Genomic DNA, 21,750 nt, shown 5'->3' on the forward strand with positions numbered 1-21,750 from the left:
CTGATCACACAGATTTCTTGGAATACAAGAGGCATTCCCTGGTCTAGGTGAACCTGGTGGGAGCAAGGTGCTGTTGCATACATGAGTGTGTTAAGTACTTTAACCTGAAACAAGCAGATCTTCCGGTGCTCCTCAATGTATTTGTCACTGTGGAAGTTAAGTACCAAATTAAGTGTCTGTGGAACTCCAGGTAATGAGACATTTACAATGTTGGCAGATTCCTGGAGCTTCTGTCTTGCCTAAAAGAGATAAAACATAGAACAGAGGCACTGCAAGAATGAATGGCTGCCTTCTGTCAGGGCTAAAATCTCACCCACTGTGCCTCTTGGCTAAATTTAATATCTCTAGCATTGGCATTTCGATGGGAGATTTTTCCTGATGCTTTGGGAAAAAATTCCTGGTGGTTCACTAGCCCTGCTCTCAGCCAATATTGTGATGCTGGGGGATAAAGCAGCGTTTTGTCTGTGATGCCTCCAGCCAAAGTCCCCACTGGGTTTGGTCACTAAAGATTCCCTGGCACTGGCTGGGTCCTCCCCAGAGTCTTGATTCTAGCCCAGATCAGGTAATTATGTGTTAATTGTTTAATGCCCCCTTCCAGTTTTAATTGGATGCAGACTTCATCTCTTCTTTGCTCTGGGGTAGAGTTGTTGTGCAGTGGGAAGCAGTTGCCAAATTTCTTGCCTAGTAATGAAGGAAGTGGTTTCTGTAAACAGCTTCTCACAGTGTTAGGAGCATTTCTTGGGCCAAAGGGAACTGAGCAAATGATTATTATGGCAGCAATCACATGGACTGCTTTGCAAACTCTAGAGCAGCTTTTGTGCCTGTGGCGCTTCAGGCACTGGGCATTCAAACAGATGCACTCAGCTTGCAAAGTGAGGCCCCCTTTGTCCTACTGCAGCAATTACTGGTGAAAATGATGACCCCTGAGAGATGTTGAGGCTCCTCTGATGTGTGAGTAACTTCCATATGGGTCTGAACAGCCTGTGAGACAAGTCAAGGAAAATCATGTGAAGCGGTTTATGTTTTCATAGCAATGCATGTTGACATAGCATTTTCCCCTTTGCAGTTGTCACTGCTGCTATTTCATCAGACATCTCTGATGGTGGAATACAAAAACCACATTAATGAAACCAGAAAAAGTATTGCTTTCCTATCATGCAGATGAACTCCTATGTGAGTGGCCCAGCCCAAAAAACCCCTTTCCTTGGGCTCGTAAATGTCATTTTACCGTCACATCAGGAGCTCTTGGTGTGCTCTGAGCATGAGTACAAACCCCTTGGTGTGGTGTAGCAGCTCTTAGCCCTTAAGTCAGTTCCTGGGTTGCTGGAAATCCTTTCAGTATCTCAGCCCTGGCAAGGAGAGGGTGGGAGCTGCCAGAGAGAAAAGTTGATCTCTTTGATTATTCCAGTTTTGGAGAAAGGGAGGTGCTGGGGAGTTATGGAAGCAACCAGCTCTGCTGAGGTGCAGGTTCCTGATGTGCTGATGTGAAAGTAGGGTCTGAGCTGGTGATTTGGACATCAGGTTTTTAGGGTCTTCTGCTGTGTCTCTGGGCTCAGAAAACTGAGTTCTTTATCTACTGTCTCCCTGTTGTCCACCAACCCAACAAGCACAAGCCTTGTAAAGGATTTAGTGCCATGCAGGTGTGGATGTACATAAGAAGCAAGACTCTCTATGCGTAGTATATATTGGACAAAAGTCAAGCATAATCTGTGACTGAAGATTCCTCATGCCCACTAACTAGCTCACCCTTGAAAATACAGTCAGGCTTCCTCTGAATTATTCTTCTAGCTCTAGCTTTGCTCCTCATGTGGAGTTGCCCACCTTATGCAGGCCTGAACCTCTTAGGGATCCAGCTGTCTCCATGCAAGTGAAGATAATCTTGGACACAGATGTTCATGCAATTACTTCACAATTTTTTATTTGAATTTTACTGCAGGAACAGTAAGGATGCTTAGAAGGGGCCAAGGACATAGTTGAAATTAATTTCCCATAGTTTAAGTGGAAGAGAAAAGGGATGAAGAAATCAGTTGTCCCAGAGATGCTTTTGTCTGTTAACCTGGGTGAGGAAAGGCCCTTGGGAAATCACTGCTTGTCAACAAGGGATCCTTGAGGAAATACTGATTGTGTAATCAAGACCCTGCCAGAAAGTTGCTGCCTTCCTGCTGGCAGGTTCATCTGACTGACACTGCTGACATGAAGACTAAATCTTCTTTGCCTCTTCCTAAAGGAGATCTGTTATCAGCCTGAGAGGCTCCCAGCTGCCAGGCTAGTTCACTTCTAATTCCAGTGTAAGGTAACAAAGGGAACTTCACATGTGCATTTGTGCTTTGTGATGGGAGCTTTCTGGATTTAGGCAGAACCTAAATGCGGTGCCATGGCGGTACCACCCCAACACCTGGATCACACCAAGATATGAACTGTCAAGGAGAAATGTTCAGCATCACCCAGAGCTGTAACATTGAAATGTGCTGGCCTGAAAGTCAGGGGTCAGATGCTTTAGGGGAAAGGGCATCACCCCCACAGTGCTCCTTGCTGTTGCTTCCAGCATGAAGTGCCATCTGAAGCAGATCTCTGACAGGAATAGACAAGTTGGATGGGGCTTGGAGAAGCTTGGTCTAGTAGAAGGTGTTCCTGTCCATGGCAGGGTGGTTGGAACAAGATGATCTTTAAAGTCCCTTCCAACCCAAAACAATTCCATGATTGTGTGATTGTGCTCCTTTAGAGGAGCACTCCAGTGTTGAGAGGACGCTCTCAGTTTGGGGACCTAAAAGGTCAGACCCTTCAGGGGACTTGTTTCATTTGCCAGATGTGGGATGATTCCATAGAGAGAAGAGATTTGGGGATCTCAAAGATGCCTTTGTGAAGGGTTGAGCTCCTTCTGCTAGCTTGAGGGAATGAAGCAAAGAACCACTTTGGTATTTTCAGGCAGATTTGAAAGTCTCAGCATGCATTTTGACCAGAGATAAGGGAGCCCAGCACAGTCCCCAGTCAGCTTCTATGGAGATGTCAGCCCCTGTTCCCTCTCTCCCTGTTCAAAAACAGCAGATACCATTGGAAGAAGGAGAGGAGGTGGGAGAATGTGGAGAAGAAAACGGGGACTAGAAGGAGTTAGCAGACTGTGGACTAGAAACAAAACAAAGTTCACAGCAGGGCAAGCAGGAGAGCCAAATCCAGGAGCACTGCAGTTTAGTAGGGCACCAGGCACACGTGTGGTGGGCACAAAGGCACTCACTGCCTCTGCTTGTACCTGGCCCCTTCCAGGTAAAGGGCAAACACACACAGCTGTGGGAGCCAGTGATCCAGGTAAAGAAAATCCAGGCTGTCATCCAGGTTCCTGTCACTTCCACCTCTAAGATCTCTGAGCATTTACAGGCCAGGTTGTCCAGGCTGTTTGGAGGGTCCTACACACCGGTGCAGCTTTCTTTGAATTTACTGACAAATCTCTCTCCTTTCCCCCTATTCTTTTAGAAGCCATCAGTCTCCTGCCATAGGAGATGAGGCTTTGGGTTCATTTGTCACCATTCCTGCACAGCAAACCCACTCTCCCCCCCAAGCTGGCTGCCTCAGAAGATGGCTGGATTTCTGCATGTTCAGCTCCTAGAGCTGGCCATGTGCTTGTGCCTTCACCTCAGATACAGCCCTTGCTGGCCTCAAACATCTCCCTTGCCTCCTCTGCCCATTAGGCTTGCCTGGTTGGAGGGTTGACTCTGATTTTCCTGGCTTCCTTGTTAATCCTCAAGAAGTGCCACTAACCCAGATCAGAAGAAGTTGCAGGATGGGAGGGTGGTCCAGAAATTTCAAGCTCCTGTGAAGTTGTGTGCATTTATATATATACTTTTCTTTTTTTTTTTTTTTTAAGCTTCTCCTTTCCCTTCAGTTCATGCTTCCACATGAACTGCTTATTTCACATATGTGGGAGTGGTGCACACCCCACCCTCTACCCTGGGGTCAGCCTGGGCTAACTGTGTTTGAAGTCCCTGGATGGATGAGTTGAGCCTCCAGAGCAAGGTGGTCTGGGGGAGTGCAGGTCTGGGGGGAGGTGTGAGAGGCCATACATGGGCTGGCTCTGACTGGGCTCACTCCAGCACCACATCAAAACGAGGAGCCCCTGTGAGGATGATGGGGCTGCAAACCACAGCCTGCACCTGAGCAAACTGCAGCTGCCACAGTGTGTCCTCCCCGGGCTTGACCCATCTCCCCAGGCCTCCCTGGGCACAGGGCCTCTGCCATGACTGGGAGGCCAGCAGGGAGGTGCAGTGGCCAGTGAGAAGTCATGTGTGGCTGGCATGCTCCTGGTCTTCAAAGGAGTTTGCTCAGTGCCTGAGGGATTGCTGTCGCAGTGATTTCACACTAGCAGTTTGCTTCTATCTCCATAACCCCCAGTGCTTTACCCCTTCCAAGTCCTGCAGCTGGATCACACCCTGTGAGCCAGGAAGTTTAAGAAGGGGAAAATGCTGCTTGTGGAGCTGGACATCCAACATGGATGAGTACCTCTTGGCATGTGCCTTTGCTTACCTTTAAACTTGGGCAGGGCAAAGCATTCAGACATTTGAGAGAAGGCAAAGTCTGATGGGGACATCTTTGCAAGGCAGTGACTATCATCCTCATGGAAAGGGAAGGCAAACAAGCAAGTTAAATGAGGAATGGACTGAAACCACAGATGCCTGCAATGGAATCCAGTCCCTCCACCTCACCAGCTTTCTCAAATACTTCATCACTGCAGTTCCTTTATTCAAGGCTGCTGCTGTAGGGGTGATATTGCAGCAACCTTCGCTGCTCAGGTGCTCACACCACAGCCATCCTCACTTCTCAGGTGGGCTGGAGGGAAGATTTGTGCAGAGCTGTGTGCCACTGGACTTGCTGCATCCCATTCCCTTCCCTGCCTGCCTCTATTTTACCTGCTGGAGCCTGCATTCACCTTAGGAGAAACCCACTGTCATTTATACAGTCTTGAGAACAAACAGATCCCTGATTTCTGAAGGGAGAAGGGGACTCTCCAAGAGCTACAAATATTTTAAAATATGAGAATGCTGCAAAAATCTCTAAAATGTCTCATCCAAGAGTTCCCAGCAGAAATCCAACAGGGAGCACCCCTGGTGTGGCAGCAGGCTGCAAAGGGGGTCCCCTGGCTTCTCCAGGCTGTGTGACCCTGTACCAGGTGTGGAGACACAGCTGGGTGGCCCCACACAATGTCATGATCCTGCACCAGCTGTTAAGGGGCACATGGGTGGCCCCACACTCTGCCTGCTGCCTCTCAGAACAAAGGGGCAATTTAGTGCCTTCCCCCAGGGCTTTCTCTAACCCCTGGCGGCCCCCTCCACATACCTGTGGCAGGTCATAAACTCCCTAACGTGGTGCCTGGAGCCCTGCCTGCTGGCACCCGTGGGGAGAGAGGGCAGGGGCAGGCAGCTGGAGTGTGCTGTCTAGTAAAGGAGGACAGGAGTGGGGGGAAAAGCCTCATTAAGGGTGGAGCAAACAGATTTGGCTCAGGTAAAGTCCATCAGGGCAGTGACATGTCCTCTGCTGAGGGAGGAGTCCTTGGCCAGCCTGATGCTTCACCAGTTTTGATGCCTTTGTGTAAAAGATGTGGTGTCTCTATCACTGCCAGGGACAGTGAAAAGTGGATGGGCTTCGCTCCTGGACTTTTTCTTTCTTTCTTTTCTTGGCAAGTAGCTCATGTCTGGGCTGTTTTAGCTGCATAGGGTGGTACTGGTCTGCTGCGGCACGGCAGCCCCTTGGCGAGAGCAGGATTGACAGATCTGGCTGGAGTACAAAGAGGAGCCTCAGGAGCAGCTGGGCACAGGCCAGAGGATTTACTGGTGGAGGCAAACTCCATCCAGCAAAGTATGCAGCTACTGGCTGGGGGACAAAGCAGAGCAGGACCTGCAGGGACTGTGGGAGGAATGGTTTAGGGGCACCACAAGAGGTGGGGAGCAGTGGGGTGGCGAGTGCAAGGGAAGTGCATCCAGTGCTCCTAGATCAGTGCAATCCCCACAGGGAGAAGAAAAGGTCCTGGTTAAGCATGAGGTGCCCCTTTGGAAGACATGCCCATAGTGAGGGATTGTATGGTATGGGAATGTCCTACACACAGGGGGCATGACTCTGCTCCAGGAGAGATGTCTTCAGTGTGCTCCTGACATCTGTGGCATGCCTGGTGCAGCCAAGGTGCAGTGTTTGGGGTTCTGCAGGCCAGTCTGGCGTCTGTGTTTCCCCAGGAAGTTCCTGAAGGTGCAGTGCCTGGAGAGTGGGCAGTGGGAAGAGGGACACTGTGTCCCCGTGGTCTGCAAGCCCCCGCCCCCCGTCTTCGAGGGCATGTACAACTGCACGCAGGGCTTCGAGCTGGACAGCCAGTGTGTCCTCAACTGTGAGCAGCAGGGACAGCAGGTGAGTCTTGGGGGAGGCACACACTGACCACACCTCGTGTTTCAGAGCAGCTACAAACTGCAAGGCTCCCTGTGCCCTGCTGTGCAGAGGGGCCCTGCAACAGTTTGACCCATCCCCAAGCCAAATACCCTTTTACCAACAAAGAACAGTCCCTCTACAAGCCCAAAGGTTGGCCTTGCAGTCCCTCTACAAGCCCAAAGGTTGGCCTTGCAGTCCCTCTACAAGCCCAAAGGTTGGCCTTGCAGTCCCTCTACAAGCACAACGCTGTTCTTGCTGGGCTCCACACATGGCACAAGGTGCACCACTGCCTGGGGATGCTCATCTGCTCCCTGGAAAGCAGTGGTCCTAAGCAAGCTGGCTTATCTTCTGTGAAAAGGGTCAGAAAGCATAAGTAGGGGGTTTCCAGTAAATTTTGGGAGCTGCTGTGAAAGCATTCACTTGGGATGATGGGCAAGCTTTCTGCAGCAATTGTGGTCACCAAGGGGCTTCCCTGGGTATGGAGGCTGCTGCCTGCCAGCTCTTCCACCCAGGAAGAGCTTGGAAAGGGGCTTGTCAAGAGAAGTGTAGCTGATTCCCTCTGGTGGGATCCAGCAGTTGGGAAACAATTGCCTTTCTGGTCAGTGCACATAGGCTGGACCAGATGGCTGCAGCCCAGCTGCCTTGGGGAGCTTTTCTCTGGAGGTGGCTGGTGGGAGGGGTGTCCTTGCACGGTGCTCCCCCAGAGATGGGCAGTGGCCAGGCAGGGTGGGTAACACCAGCTGCTCTCCCTCTGCTTTGCAGGTTCCCATCGTCTGCACTAAGGAGGGCTTGTGGACAGAGGAGTTCAAACTGTGTGAGAGCTTGCAGGGCACCTGCCCACCACCCCCAGAGCTGAACTTCGTGGAGTACAAGTGTGAGCAGGGGCATGGCATAGGTGAGGGCAGATGACAACCAAACAGAAAACCAAACTTTGTGTTGACTCAGTCATCTCAGAGAGTTGACAGTCACAATAGACTATAGATCGACTCTTCCTGTACCAATCCCCACTTAACAGAAAAAAAAATCCTGTTTTCCCTTCCATGATCTTTATAAACACAGAGCCAGGAAGGATTTACCCTTGTGCTCACCCTGCTTGCACCTCTGGGCAAGACCCAAATCTAAAGCTGTCTCCAGCATTAAGCATCTGTCTCTTCAGAAGCAGCAGGGATTGTGTTTAGGGCAAATCCAGTTCTTTGCACATTTTCCTGATCTGTAGCCCTCCACCTTTCATGAGGTGTCTCCACTTGCTGCCACTGCTGCTGTTTGCAGGGTTAATGTGACAAGTCCTAGATAAAAGCCATAAAAGCTGCAGTGACAATTGAGTGTAACAGGGCACTTTCACCAGAGGAGGGACCGCATCATCCATTTCTGTCTGCAGGACCTGGTTGCTTTGTGCTTTCAGGAAAACCTGCAACACTCAGCCATGGTTGTTGCGTCTGGTCTAGCATCCCACTGGGCAGGATGCTTGAGCTCAACCCATATTACTCTGAAGCAAATCAGTCATGCCAGTCTGGTCAAACCAGGCTGAGGACAGTCTAATATCAGGGACTCCTGAGGTTAAGCTCAGGACAGACCTGATGTGAGGCTAGGATTAGGACTGGGATCCCACTTGTTTTTCTAAGGTGGCTTTTGCAGCTTTTCTTCCTCCTGAGTCATGGGAAGGCAGTGGGGATTCTCTGTGGTAGAAAAATTAGAGACACACTTCTTAGGTCAGTAAGCATCATATAACATCCAGGCCAGACTTATTTTCATGCTGGATGCCATGTTCAGCCATCAAGGTTGGAATCTTTCTCTTAGGTAGTGTTCAGTTTTCCTTTCATCTGGGAGAAGAGAATTGGGCACAACTCCTGTAGGCTCTTGGATAATTCAGTTTTGGGGAGGAATTGCTGTCCCAGGCAGGGAGGAGAAGGGTCCCCTCTATATCTGTCTTTACCATCAGTGGTGACCTTCTACAGGTCATTGATGCCTGGCTCCAGGTAAGGTCCTCAAGGCTCTCCCTCCTCCCACAGGTGCTGTGTGCATTCCTTCCTGTATCATTCCTCCCAGTGACCCCGTCATACTGCCCAAAAATGTCACTGCTGAGACAATGGATCACCGGCTGCAGCCCACCAGAGTCCAGGTAAAAGGGGGGATGACTTCTTCTAGCAGGGGGATTGCTGGCAGCATAGAGGGAACCTCCCTCCCTCTCCATCTGGTGTTTTAACCCAAAACCTCTGCCTCAGGTGAAGAAGGGTAAGACTTGTAAAGACAAGCAGTGGATGCTCTTGTATACCAAAGTTCAGCACAGTTATCAGCTCCCAAGCCAGCTTTCAAGGAATTGCATGATACCACAATATATGAAGTTTCAATGCAAGAATCCCACTGATTTTTCAGGATGTGCTCTGTGCCTGAACCTGTTAAGCTACTGTTTATTGTCAGCCAGTGTGCTGGGAGAGCAAAAGCTGCCTCTGGCACAGCGTAAGCCTGGGTCCCCACTTACCTGGCAGCAGAGATGCAATCCTAGGCAGGCATTTCCCTGCCAAGGAAGAGGCAGGGCACTGTCAGCTGAAAGGTGTCTCCAGCTGCCAGGACCTGCTGGCCGGCTGGGTGCCTCTGCTGCTGGAACAGGGGAGCCTTTCCCTCCCCACTTCTTACTCATTTTGTAGGCAAAGCAGCTCAAATAGCTCAAATATTTTGGATCCTCGTGGCACGACTTTACCAAAAAGCAGCTCTGCCGGGGTAATATTTCTTAAAATAAAAATGAGATGTATAAGGAAGGAGGTGGAACAAAGAAAAGCAAACAGTCTTCCCAGGAGCCAGTGCTCCCATCCAAATGCTTTCCCCTCCTCTTGGGAAGCCGCAGGAGGCCCAGCATCGTGCCTGTGGATACTACTGTGCATTGCCTTGAATCAGACCCACGGCGGGCGGCTGCCGGGGGGTGAGGATGCCTGGGGCATGTGGGATGGTTAAGCACGAGCCTTGGAAGGAGTCCTTGCCTTTGAGGGATCGCATGGCTTGGCCCGTTGCAGTGGCGTTCGGCTTCCCTTTCACCACCACTGCAGGCTTTCGTGCAAGGGAGGCATTTTGCAGAGAGGAGGAGGAGGGAGAGGAGACACTATTTTAGGAAGGAGCTCTGTCCTTTGCCAGGAGCTCTCTCCCAAGACCATCTTGTTTTCCTCTCTGCCCTGGCTTCTGTCTCCGCTCCCCGCTTGGCTCCCCCAAGCCTCCAACAGTTTGCTGTTCCCGGGGGCTGCCATGCTACATGAGATGGAGAGGATAGGGCAAACAACACAGGGAACTGCACAGACCACTCAGAGAAGGCACAGTCCTGTTTTGCTTTCAGCTCTGATTCATTGCATCCCACAGCTGAGCAGGTTTGTCTCTCTGCCCTTATTTCCCAGCCTGGAATACAAGTATACTAATATGAGTATGCTAAAATGGCATCTGAGTTGCACAACAACCACATACAAAGCAGCTCCATGGGGTTGGGTTGCACACATCCTCCTGGCTGAGCAAGATCTGGTGGGCTCTGGAATTCCCCAGTCTTTGTCCCATTAAGCTGGCTCTCTCTGGGGCTGGCTGAGAAGGGCCAGAACCCCATCCTGCTCCAGCCTCGTCGCAGTCTTGACCAAAGATGCTGCAGAAGGACCTGTGTGGGCAGAGCTGCCCCATCCCTAGCTGCCATGCCACCTGGGAATGCTGGAGCCAGTCTTCCTGCCCTTGAACATATCAAACAAGGCTGGGAGCAAACACACCTACCCCTCTGTGCAATTCCTGTGCTGTGAAGGGCATCCTAGGACACTTTCACAGGCCAGATGCTGTTTTATGGGGCCTCAGATTTCAAAGCCTGCCTGAGCTTTACAAGGAGGAAATTGCATGTGCGGTGGGGCTTTTCTTCCCCCTGTGTAATCATGAGTGTTCCCCACAAACCCCAGCTAAATGAGCAGTGTGGTGTGTTCCAGGGCCGGGAAACTGAGCCCTTCACATCTCGCTCTTGTGTCCATCTGGCTGCAACAGCTGAGTTTGTAAATACCAGTGAGAACCTCAGAGTGACCGTCAGCCTGGTGTATCTACTTCAAGTCAGGTCTGGAGAGATGAGTCCTCCCTCCCAGGATGCAGTTTTCAGAGCCTAAGCAGGGATCAGTGAGCCAATTGCAGGCACTGAGTGATGACCAGCTGGTGAATTCAGCATCACACAGAGATATGATGGTAGATTCCCGCTTCTTGTGGCTGCTTACCCCCAGCAGCAGCTCCTGGTCAAGTCAGACATAATGGTGGCACTGCCACCCAAACCCACTTCTCAGTTAGTCCCTGTCCTTTCCCTTTGTCCTCTTCCAGTTTTGTATCATTATAGAAACACAGAACCATTAAGGCTGGAAAAAACTTCCAGGAGCAGCAAGTCCAACCAGTATACATCTCCATACACACACATACACACACACATGTGTGTGTGTATATCTGGTCTCTGCCTTGAACAATGTGCCTGCAGCTACCCTGGGTTTGCTGGGCCTCAGCAGGTGCCAGGAGGGTCCTGGGGGTGTCACTGGTGTTCTGCCCCACAGTGAGTAATGCAGTGCTGCAGGAGACCCTGTAGCTCCAGAAAGCACTGCTGGCTGTTTCCCTGCCTCATCCACCTCACCTGCTGTCTTATCCTCCTCTCCCAGAACATCGTGTGCACGGGCAGACTGCGGTGGTATCCAGACCCCTCTGTCATTCACTGCATCCAGTCGTGTGAGGTAAGCCCTCTCTGTCCCCAGCACAAGCTGCCTGCTCCTTGCAGGAGAGCTCCTGCCAGTGAAGACCTGCTCCAGCACAAACCAGACAGCTTGGACCTTATGTTTGCTCCGAGCTGGGCTTGCTGGATGAGTGGAGATAGCAGAGGAAGCATCCTTGGGTAGAGTCCCCACAGCCAGGATGGTGCTGGGGAGCAAGAGCTGCACAATAACCCATTTCCTTCCTTGCCTGCTTCTTTTTGGCCAGCCTGGGCAGAATATTCCAGCAAAAGGATTTCACTGGCAAGGGGTATCCCCCAAAAGCCTGAGCTGACTCCAAGCTGGAATGTTTCCCTAACCAGAACCGCAGTTCTAGAGTAACATGGGTCCAGAAAAGCCCTGTGTGACTCACCTGTCCAAATCAAACAATCAGGATTTCCAGCCTTGTATATGCAAAACAAACTGCTTCTGAAGAATCTGCAGACAAAGAATTCCTTGCAGAAATTGGTTAGCCACTCATTTAGCTTTGAATAATGACCAGGCAGGAGAAAATCATAGGCAGCCTGGAGTCAGTTCACAAAGGAAATTAAAAATAGGCAGTCTTTGTCAAGCACTAGTTGTTATTATGATTGAGGATAAAAGGAAAAAGGGGGGAAATTTTGGAATCTTGTATGCTGAAAATTTGGGATTTTTACCAAAAAGGAAAATGTAAATGGAGTTTGCACACCAAAAATAGCTTTGGGGTTTGCTGATTGTATTTTTTTCTTGTGCTCATTTCAATACGAATGATTGCTTTTCCTCACTGGTTCTGCTGAGCTCAGCTCTTTGTGGACTGGAGTGTGGGGGAAAGGGCAATGTTGCAGGGGGCACGTCCCCAGGAAGGAAACCTCATGGTCTACAGAAGGTGCAGCAATTATTTCCCAAATTTGATGCCTGTGTTGTGCCTGTCTACTGTGAGGCACAGGCAGAAAGAGTAAGGGAATGAGGTGCTGTGGGCTAGAGAGGTGTTTGGTGATTGAGTACCAGAAGTTAGTGATCCTCTGACATTTTGGGAGCTCTGTGTCTTCTAAACCACGTCTTTTAGCACAAATCTGGGGTAATGTGTTTGAAATGGGATGGCTTAAGTGGAAGAGCAGACCAGATGGTTGAGTGATTGTCTCTGTGGTGGTTCTGCTAGCAAGGGAGAATTTCTTGTGCTCTCTGGGACTAGGTCCATTCAACAAAGATGCCAATGGAGTGTGAGGTGTTTCTTCTTCCCTTCCTGTGCAGCTCAGGTAACATAAAGCTGACACAATTGTGAGGCCTCTCTCAGGCTCAGGTACACCAGACTGACCCTAGTGTTTCCTCCTCTGTGGTTCCTGTGCTTCACCTTGGGTCTGTGTTCGGGGAGAGATCCCATATGGAATAATGAAAAGTGCCAGTTTGGATGTGTGTGTGAGAGACAGACACACTGAGTACCTGAAGTCCCAGTGTAAGTCACTGTGCTCTCATCAACCACCCAAACATGTTAACAGCCAGCATGAGCTCTTTCTGTTCCTATTTGCTTGTCACCCTCCTTTACTCTTAGAAAGCAGTCCCAGGCAGGACTCTTGGCACAAAAGAGGTTAACCAAGCCAAAATCTTGCAGTGTCCCACCAGAAGATGGAGAGATTCCATGTTCTTCATCACCCTTGTAGACTTTTAAATGCTTTTTCTGCTTTCAATTATTGTTCCATCAGGAATGACCAAGCAGTCAGTACATGTTCTTCCATCCCAGGTCTCACCAAAGCCCTCCATAAAGCTTCCTTGTGCTGGAAATGTCTCTTTTGATGGGACACAGGACTATATCTGTTGTTTCTGCAGTTGCATCAGTCTGGCAGTTCAGATATCCTGAGGTCAGCAAGTACACCCAGATCTTTCTCTTCCTCCTTTGTTTCCAGCTGATGAGCACCAAGCTAACAGCAGATGTTTTGCCATCAGTACAAGAGCTTGCCCTTTGATTTTATACAAGAGAATGTCATCCTGTTTCTCTCTCTAGTCCTTCAGGTCATCTATTTGTTAGATATCCTGGTCCTCCTCTGTGGAACAGTGCCTTCTTCCTTGTTAGCAGTTGCATCAGGGCAGGTCTATTCTTAAGGTCACAGTCACTCACTGTAGCACTAATGAAGATTCATTCTCAGATAGTGTCTTTCACCCTTATGCTCTCCTTTCTGATACAGCTCTCAGCCTCCTCCTCATCCCTGTCTTCCTTCTCCTCACTTCTCATACATGTCTTGGTTTATTCTTTTCCATGTGTTTCCTCCTACAGTGTTGCAAGCTGTTAAGGTTGGACCAAAAATTCAAATTTTCCTAGATAACTTCCCCCCCCCCCCCACGAGTTTCATAGTAGTCATTGTCTTGCTGGGAAGAGTAACTCTTACTGAAAGTGCCTCAAAGTATTGCTCTGGCAGCTGCTGCAGGGAGATGTCACCAGTCTCCCATTCGACCACAGAATACCCTGAATGTTGTTTCTACCTCATCTGTGCTGACTTCCATCTTCATTCCTATTCCTCTCTGTCCTCCTCCTTGTGAAGAAAAACTCTGCAGTTCTCAGAGACTGTTTCACTTCCCCCAGTCCCTTGTGGATACGGAGGCATCCCACAGCAGGAGCAGGGTAGAGAAAGAATATAACCTGTACTCTGTCCTCACTGCATGCTAGCCCCCCTCACCCACATGGTCCTCATGCACATTCAGCTTCATTTGCCATGGGTCATATTAGTCCCAGGTTCCCTCTCATTTCATAGGAGCCCCACAGTGGAGACTCCTCCTTTAAGAGCCCAGACTCTGCCATCCTTGGGCAGTGAAATGCTGTTCCAGTGGGCTGTCCATGTCACCTCAGGTCTGAGTCACCCCTTGGAGATTCCATTGTCTCTCCATTGACTGCCAAGTGTGTGTTGGATCAGGAAGTTTTCTCTTCTGGATGCCACAGTGAGGGGAGCAGCCCTACATAACAGAAATCCAGGCCACCTGGCAGCTTGTACCGTCTCTCTTTGGTGGAGTCACTTCAGGCCGGGGCATGGGAGCAGTAGCCAAGGCTCAACCTTCCCCGCTCCATTTGGAGCTCTGCCTCGTATTGGAAAGTCCAGGTCACCATGCAATGGCATTAGAGGGACTCACACTCCCTCCCTCCCTAAAGAGGGACCGCATCTTTATCCTCTGCTGGCGGCGGATCAGCCTGCCTGCTCATCCCTGCACTCCTCTCCCACCTCCCTTCTCTTTCCGTTAATCTGGTCATCCATCTGCCTCCCGCTCCCTTGCTGTGCCTTGCCAAGTTCCCCAGTGCTGGAGCAGTGAGGCACGTACGTCAGGGAGGGAGGGAAGGAGGGAGGGAGGGATGCAAACCCTTCCAGGAGCCCGTCAGGAATTCAAGTTAGCGCTGAGCGCACTTTGCCTTTCGAGGGCCAGCGGAACATCTCGTCCCCTGCCATCAGTAGAAAAACAGATGGCGGCACCAAGGGAGGGGGCTTGGGGCTGTCAGGAGAGGTGAGTGGAGAGGAGAGAAACCCCTCCTCCCCACCATGGGTTGGAAGGAGGTGGTTTTGGTCCTGGCGGTGTGTTTGACTGCTGTGAGGGAGGTGTTTGCAGCATCTGGGTCACGTTCTCCTAAGCCATCCCAAGGTGATCACCTCTGATGCATCATCCTCCTGTGCTCAAAAGCAAGTGAGACTTGACTTCAGAGGAAGAGACAGCATATACAATACAGAGACTCAGGTTGCTCCCTTGGACTGTTCCTGCCATGGTCCGAAGTAGCCCGTGCATGAGCTCCTCCTAGTCTGTGCAATGCCCTACACCTACACCCCTCTGTCTCCCACCACAGGGGCTCCTGTGCTTCACACTGTAGATATGGTTTAGCTGCAAAAGCTCACTTGTTTCATCATCATTGTGTTTACCCAGTGTTATTCACAGGATGGGGTAACCACCACTGTCCTGCTCAAATGCACTCAGGGAAAGCTAGGCTGCTCTTGCAGTGACCAGAGTGAACTTGGGCAGCTTTTTTTGGGCAGCCAACACATTGTGCAACATGCTGGCCTCCTTCTCACCTCCAGCTTCGTGTCATTATGTGCAGGTAGCAAAGGGTTAATTGGAATGGACTTTGACTTGAGGTCTCTGCCTCATGCTCTGGATGAAGATGGGCCGGAAACAGAACACTGTTGCAAGCATGAGCTTCTGGGAATTTCTCAGGTCTGCCCTGCATGAGGACAAGGTCTCACTGCCCTCTCGTGTTGCTGGCCATGTTATCACAATCATAAAACATTACTCTGTTCTCTGTTTTGTGGTTTTCCTGAGGTATTACAATGGAAATGATTAAATAGGGACTGAAGTGTGTTTGTGGTTGCAAGTTGTTCCTGAGTCTCTTGATCCAACAGGTAGTGAGGACCCTGAAGGATCCTTAGCTCTTCCCACCAGCATGCACAAAACCCTCACTTGGCACATCTGTGGCTTGTGTCCAGCACTTCTCAGTCAGAAATAACCCTTTGGAAGGCAAATGCAATAAGGATGGTGGGAAATGTCCCCTAACATCTGCTGTTCTTTCATGTGATGGGAGACATGGTGACACTTGTCCCCTGGGACAGCACTGCAGCTGGGCTTCAGCTGGGCTGCAGCTGCCTCTGTGGGGGCTGGAGACCCTTGGGTCTCACTCATCCCAGACTTTTGTGGGTCTCTGATTTTGTACCGTGGCAGAACTCAACACAGGAAACTGGTAAGAAACGTGATGCTGGCAGAATGCACTGCTCCAGGGAGGATTGTCTTCTGTACTTCTGAGGCTTAAGGCAGTGAGGACCACAGGCACCCCAGCTGCACTAAGGAGACTCTATAGAGCAACTACAGCTGCGTGACCAGAATTTAGTCACCCTCTCATGATTCACACATCCTTCTTGTCTCTTGGACCAGGCAGTGCTGTACCTTCCATCCTGTTTAATGCAGCTTGTACAGACAGTGGGGGGGTGGGGGGTTGCACCAGGAGCAAAGACTGCAAGTAGTGGTCACTTCTGCATCAGACCTGATCTCTGACTGGTGAGGGCAAAGCCCTTCATGCTAGGGAAGTGGAAGGCAAGGTGGGGAGCTCTTTACATACCTGCTGGGTACATTTTCATCCTGCTTTTGGCCTGGGTGATATGGGCTGCTCACCATGGGATATAGCCTTCCAAAGGGGAAGGGATATAGCATCCAAGGGGGTGATCCCAAAGAAATCTATTCCTCTTCCAAAAATCTCCGCTGAGGTGTGCTTTTCCTAAACAGTGTCCCCTGCACACACATAGAGTGTGATTGTAGCAACATCATTTTATTAGGAGGCAAAACAGAGGGAAATAAAACAATCACAGAGGAAAGGACAAGGGATATGTGCTGCTCCCCTACCTGCAGGGTCAGGCTCACAGGACCCCAAAAGTTTGGGGGTCTTTTGTCTTTGGTTTGGGTAGGGCTCCAGCACCCAGACACACCTTCAGTAGTGGGGGAGTCCCAAAGAGGTGTGAGCAGCCTGAGCTTCCCCAGCCACATTGTGCCAGCAGCCCTGCACTTGGGATGTGCTGACCCATGGCTGCTTCTCTGCCCTCTCCAGTTCAGGTGCCTTTCCCTCATCCCCATCCACATCCCACTTTCCCCCTCCCAGCAGTCAAAATTGTGCAGCCAGTGGCACAGATGGAGTGGAAAACCACTGAAAGCACCCGCTGAAATAAAAATCAATGAGTCGTTTCTGATAATAAACATCCCCAAGCACAGCCCAGCCAACTGCTCTTCCAACACGAATATTCATTCCCCTTCAGCTCCTTCATCCCTTGTACATTGTTTTTCTTTCTGTTTAAGATCTGTAACAAGAACTTGGCAGAAATCAGATACAAGTGGGTCAGGAGGCCCTTGTGGTTTTCAAGGCTTGTTTTCCATAACCCGTTCTATCCTGTAACATATTTTGCACAAATGGCTTGGCAGGAGATCTAATCCATGCAGCAGGAGAGCCACTGAGGGCAGGATGGCAGGCTGGTGCTCATGGCACAGGAAGTCCTGCCTTCTCTTGTGTGTCCCTGTGAATGGTGAGCCACCATGCTTGCCAGGAGCACTATTGACACACAGCAATTTCCTCTGCTCCTCTCTCCCTGTTCTTTCCTGCTTCTGCTTCTCTTCTGTTAGCACTAGATCAGGGTGTAAAAAGGACAAGGCTGAGGAACTCACCATGAATCATAGACACGGATGTTTAGGTGGAAGCAGAGATCTGCTCTGATGTGGTGATCTATACCAGCATTTCATCCCTTTCTTCCCTCTTGTCCCTTGGACTGTGCAAAGACCTTTCCAGATGGCTCTTTGCTGAGACATGAGGAAGAGTAGCATGACTGAGCAGCACAGTGCAGAGGGATATGAAACACATCCCCATTCAGGAGTCCAAAGTGCCACATGTCCACTTCTGCAGCAGAAGTGTGTCCAAGCCAAATCCTGGCCTGGGACACAGAAGCACTTTCAGGCACCGTGAAGGCAAGGACCTGCTCTCCCAGGATGGCCATTGACAGCAGCCTATGGAGCCTCTGTGCACTCCATCCCACTTACAGACACCAATCCTGCACAACCTCAGCACAGACTGGTTCAAATGGGCCCAGCTGTTTGCAGAAACCTGTGTCCAGGGGACCCCAGTGTCCTGAAGAACACCTAGAGCTCCACACCAAGACTGCTGGGAGATGCTGTGGCAGTACAGTGATGGTCCATGAGCTGAAATGAGACAGCAGGATGTCACAACCCTCCAGCCCACCACCTCTTCCCTGAGGTGTTCATTCAGGTACAGGGAGAATTTTCTCAAGCAGCAATCCTCTGTTTCTGTAGTGAGACTTGGGAAGAAGACATTGGAGCTGGAGGAGATGTTTCTGGAGATCTGAGATGTGGTATAAACGATCTGCATGCTTAGCTGACAAGTGGCTCAGGAACATCATCAGGCTCAGAAGCAGTTGGAATTTCTCTACTTTGCTTCCTGTCCTTGTCTGAGGTGATGGGACAGGTCCATGATGTCTCCAACAAGCATGTACCTGCAAGGGACAGCTGCCACAGTTCAAAAGGAGCAGAGGGATGGCTCAGGGGACAGAAACTGGAAGACATAAAAATGGACAATGAAGCACTAAGTCTGTAGGATTTTGTTTCTCTTCTTCAGGCCACTTGGTCCCAGGTTCCTGTTTCCAAATTTTTAGAGGTCTCTTCCTCTGGGTAGTGCTCCCCCTGCTTCCCTCTTTACAATGGCCCAGGTAGACCTTGCTTTCTGCTCAGGGTGGCTCAGGGCACGAAAACATCCCAAAAACTTTCTGAGCATAAGCCAAACCTGTTCCCTCTCTGTCCCTCTTTGTTTTTCAGAGCTGATTTCCTCCTTGTGCCAAAGCGCCTCCAAAAAGAGAGAAGGAAAGTGAATGTGCTTGGGGTGTCAAGGGGGGGAAGGAAAAATAAAATAAAAGACACTGCAACAGAGAGAGGGCCAAGAAAAATATTTAATCCAAACAATGAACATTGTCATTTCCTCCCACAGTCTGCATTCCCAGTCAACTTCCCTGGGCAAGCAGGGAGAGCCAAGAATGACCGGGCTCTCTGCCTCACCAGCGTGAATGTGTGTAAGGAAAGGGATGTGTCCTGGGGACACGGTGCTGTAGCATCACTTTAGCCAGCTCCTGTCACATCTCTGGCTTTAAGGACTGACACTTTTCTGCAGGGGAACAGTGGTTTGGAAGCATGTTGGAGGGATTGGGACAGAGATGGGAGGGGGAATTTTCAGGGACCCCAGCTGGGGTGGTGGATGTATAGAGGTTTTAAGTGAACCAGATGTTTAACAAGGCTTTAGCACTCTTCAAGTCCTCCCAGGGACCTCCCAGAGCTTTTGGAAAGATCTTGCTAGTGACTGAGGTGGGGAGGAAGGGGAGACATCCGGCAGGGAGAAGCTGCCCTGTGCCTCTCCAAGGGCTACTGCAGCCTGTCCATACTTTCCTGTCCCCACACATCCTGCCTGTTCCTCACTGCCACAGGCAGCACCTTCACCTGGGACATGGCTTCTCTTGCATGATTAAGACCCCTGCAGCTGTAGCACTCTCCATCCCTGGGGCAACTCAGGTACAAGTCCCATGGTTCTGTGAAGCCTGGTTTGGGCTGACATCCCCCTGCCACCAAGGGGATGGGGTTTCCAGCTCACCTTCCCACCACTAGTGACTCATTGGTCCCAGGAGCAGAATTACCGGTGGTGAAGCTGATGCACAAGGCGTGAGTCTGAGGGCAGCAGCAGCAGCTTGTCCAGGGCTGGTTCCTGCCCAAATGGTGGTTCCCCTGTTTCTCTGGGGCTGCTTTCAAAGTGACAGCTGAGGAGGGCAAAAACACATGCATCTTCTCAGCCATGTGGCTGAACTAGCATGCAAATGGTCTGAGCTTGATGCCCAGAATACCAATTCCCAAAGGGAAAAATGACACCAAAATTCATGCTGACTTAGAAGCTCCATGAAAGCAAACTATGCACCTTCCTTGGATGGATCAGCAGAGTCACAAAGCCCAGGAGCAGTCTGGGAGAAAGCATTTTGCTTCTTAAGGCTGGACTTGACTCCCTGAGATTGGACTCTAGTTTTTCAATGGCTATGACAATAAGCACTTTCCATCTCAGTGAGAGTCTTTCAGCTCCTCAATTACACAGCTGACCAGGTGAATTCTGATGTATATATATATATATATATATATATATATATATTTTTATTTTTTTTTTTTTTTAATATTTTCCACCTTCTTCCAAAGCATCTGGAATGGGGCATGGCCAAAAGCAAGATGCTGTGCCCTCAGGTGTGCTCAACCAGAGCAAAACCTGCGTTCCTGGAAAATAATGTGCATCAAACACCAGCAATACAGTACTGAAATATGTCCAACCCTGATGTGATCTGTGATTGAGTATTCATGACCCACCTTTCCCTCACCTGCTGCACCCTTTTGTGCTCTTTCACACTGAATTAAACTGTGTAAGGTGGATCTGAAGAAAAATGCTTGGACCCTGCTTGCCTCACTGATGGCACTGGGGACTCCTTGCTGGGCAGGCAGGACAACAGCCCCAGGGATGTAGCCAGCCTAGGGACTCTTCAAGGGTTGTGGAAAAATTCTCTGGACAGGCACTGCTCCCTGCATGACATCTCCCAGCATCCTTGAGAGAAACTCCACCCAGCATCCCACTCAGAGATGCTTGTGACTGGGATGCACTGGGATCTAACCGGTCCTTTCTCACATCCTTCCTTTGCCTGCAATATTTTTCCCTCTTTCATTCTTTTTCCCCTTTGATTTTTCTTTCTCTTTTCATCTGTGCCTGCTCCCAGCTTTGAGAGCCGGTGTTTTTTTAGCCTATTTCAATTGCCAAGCACTCGATTTGCCGTTACTATTTTTGTGGCGGCAGCGCGGGGCTCCGGCCCGTCAGTGCCAGATGCTGCACCTCCACGTGCTGCCACACGCCCCACTGGAGCTCCTGTCTGAACAAACAAGGAAGATGGATGGCCGAGCGAGCGGGAGATCCGCTGACACAGCCTGTCTCCCTGGCTGCCTCGGTGGCACGCCTGGCCCAGCAGCTCCCCACCACTCAACACAGCGCAGAGCGGCTGCTGCAATTGCCTTATTCATTTTTTCCCTGTTTATAAGAGACTTTTCAAGCAACCTGCCACCCCCCTCCCCCCACTGGAGGATGGGTATTCCGGCAGCTGAGACGCAGCTGACCATTTCCCTGGTTTACATCCATCACCTTCATGTGGCACAGCTGGGCATTGGTGTTTTCCTTTTTCTTGACAGCATCTTAAAACATCATCAGGTGTTTTTGTGAGTTGCGGACGTGAGCAAACCGCCTTCTCCCACCACTGGCATTGCTTTCTGTAGAGCTGCACGTCTCAAGCACAGGCTGAACAGACTCTGTATGGGGTCTGCTCTCTCACATCACCTACCCTTAGCAGACTGCATTGCCTGTGTCCTCCTTTGCCGTGATTCCTGCAAGGCCAAAATGAGACTGATGTAAGTACAAGGGCTCCTGTGCCCTCGAGGGTAACCGGCACCTTACATTGTTCTTTCTGCATGCAAAGACAAAACCATGTGGAGGTTCTCAGTAAGGCAAAGGCACAGGAGTCGCTGTGTTCTCCAAACACTAGGCAAGGAGTGGGGACAGAAATCCCCAAACCCTGTGCCTGGCTCTCCCGAGCCTCAAGTCCAATTAGTCATTTTTTATTTTCCTTTCATGTGTTTTTCCAATGTAATTTGGAGCATGAGTTGTTAAGTTTCCCCAACAAGTGTTGCCATAGGAGCCTGTATTTGTTTAGGGTGGGGTACGGGCTCCGTCTGGGTGAGAGGAGGGGGCAGTTAGCCCTGATAGGTGTAGTGAGAGATGGGGAGCCTCTCCTTCCCCATGCTGTCCCTGCCTCTGTCCTCCCCCCACCTTGCACGCAAGATCTGGAAATCGTTTCAGACCTGTGCAGCTGGGATGGGCAAACCTCCCCATAATTGTATGGAAACTACCAAAGCGACGGGTGTTGTTTTGCCAGTGAGTCATGACACATGGAGCAAAGCTCAAGGAAAAACTCCACCGTGTGGAAGGCTGCAAAAGCAAATCACACCCAGAAGAGCCTTCCCCTGCCAGCGGCCCTGGCCAGTCCCGACTGCATCCTGGTACCTGCCA

General features: G+C 50.4%; 1 protein-coding gene across 1 annotated transcript in view; it reads left to right on the plus strand.

The window, feature by feature from the left end:
* Positions 1-21,750, plus strand: part of PAPPA2 (pappalysin 2) — an 85,398-nt gene that overhangs the window by 59,205 nt on the left and 4,443 nt on the right. The window contains exons 15-18 of the mRNA XM_050977775.1: positions 6,220-6,384; positions 7,165-7,297; positions 8,412-8,521; positions 11,046-11,117. Of these exons, the coding sequence (XP_050833732.1) occupies positions 6,220-6,384; positions 7,165-7,297; positions 8,412-8,521; positions 11,046-11,117 (480 nt within the window). The remainder of the gene's footprint in view (positions 1-6,219; positions 6,385-7,164; positions 7,298-8,411; positions 8,522-11,045; positions 11,118-21,750) is intronic.

This window comes from Serinus canaria, chromosome 8 (genome assembly GCF_022539315.1).
Source record: "Serinus canaria isolate serCan28SL12 chromosome 8, serCan2020, whole genome shotgun sequence".
Classification (NCBI taxonomy): domain Eukaryota; kingdom Metazoa; phylum Chordata; class Aves; order Passeriformes; family Fringillidae; genus Serinus; species Serinus canaria.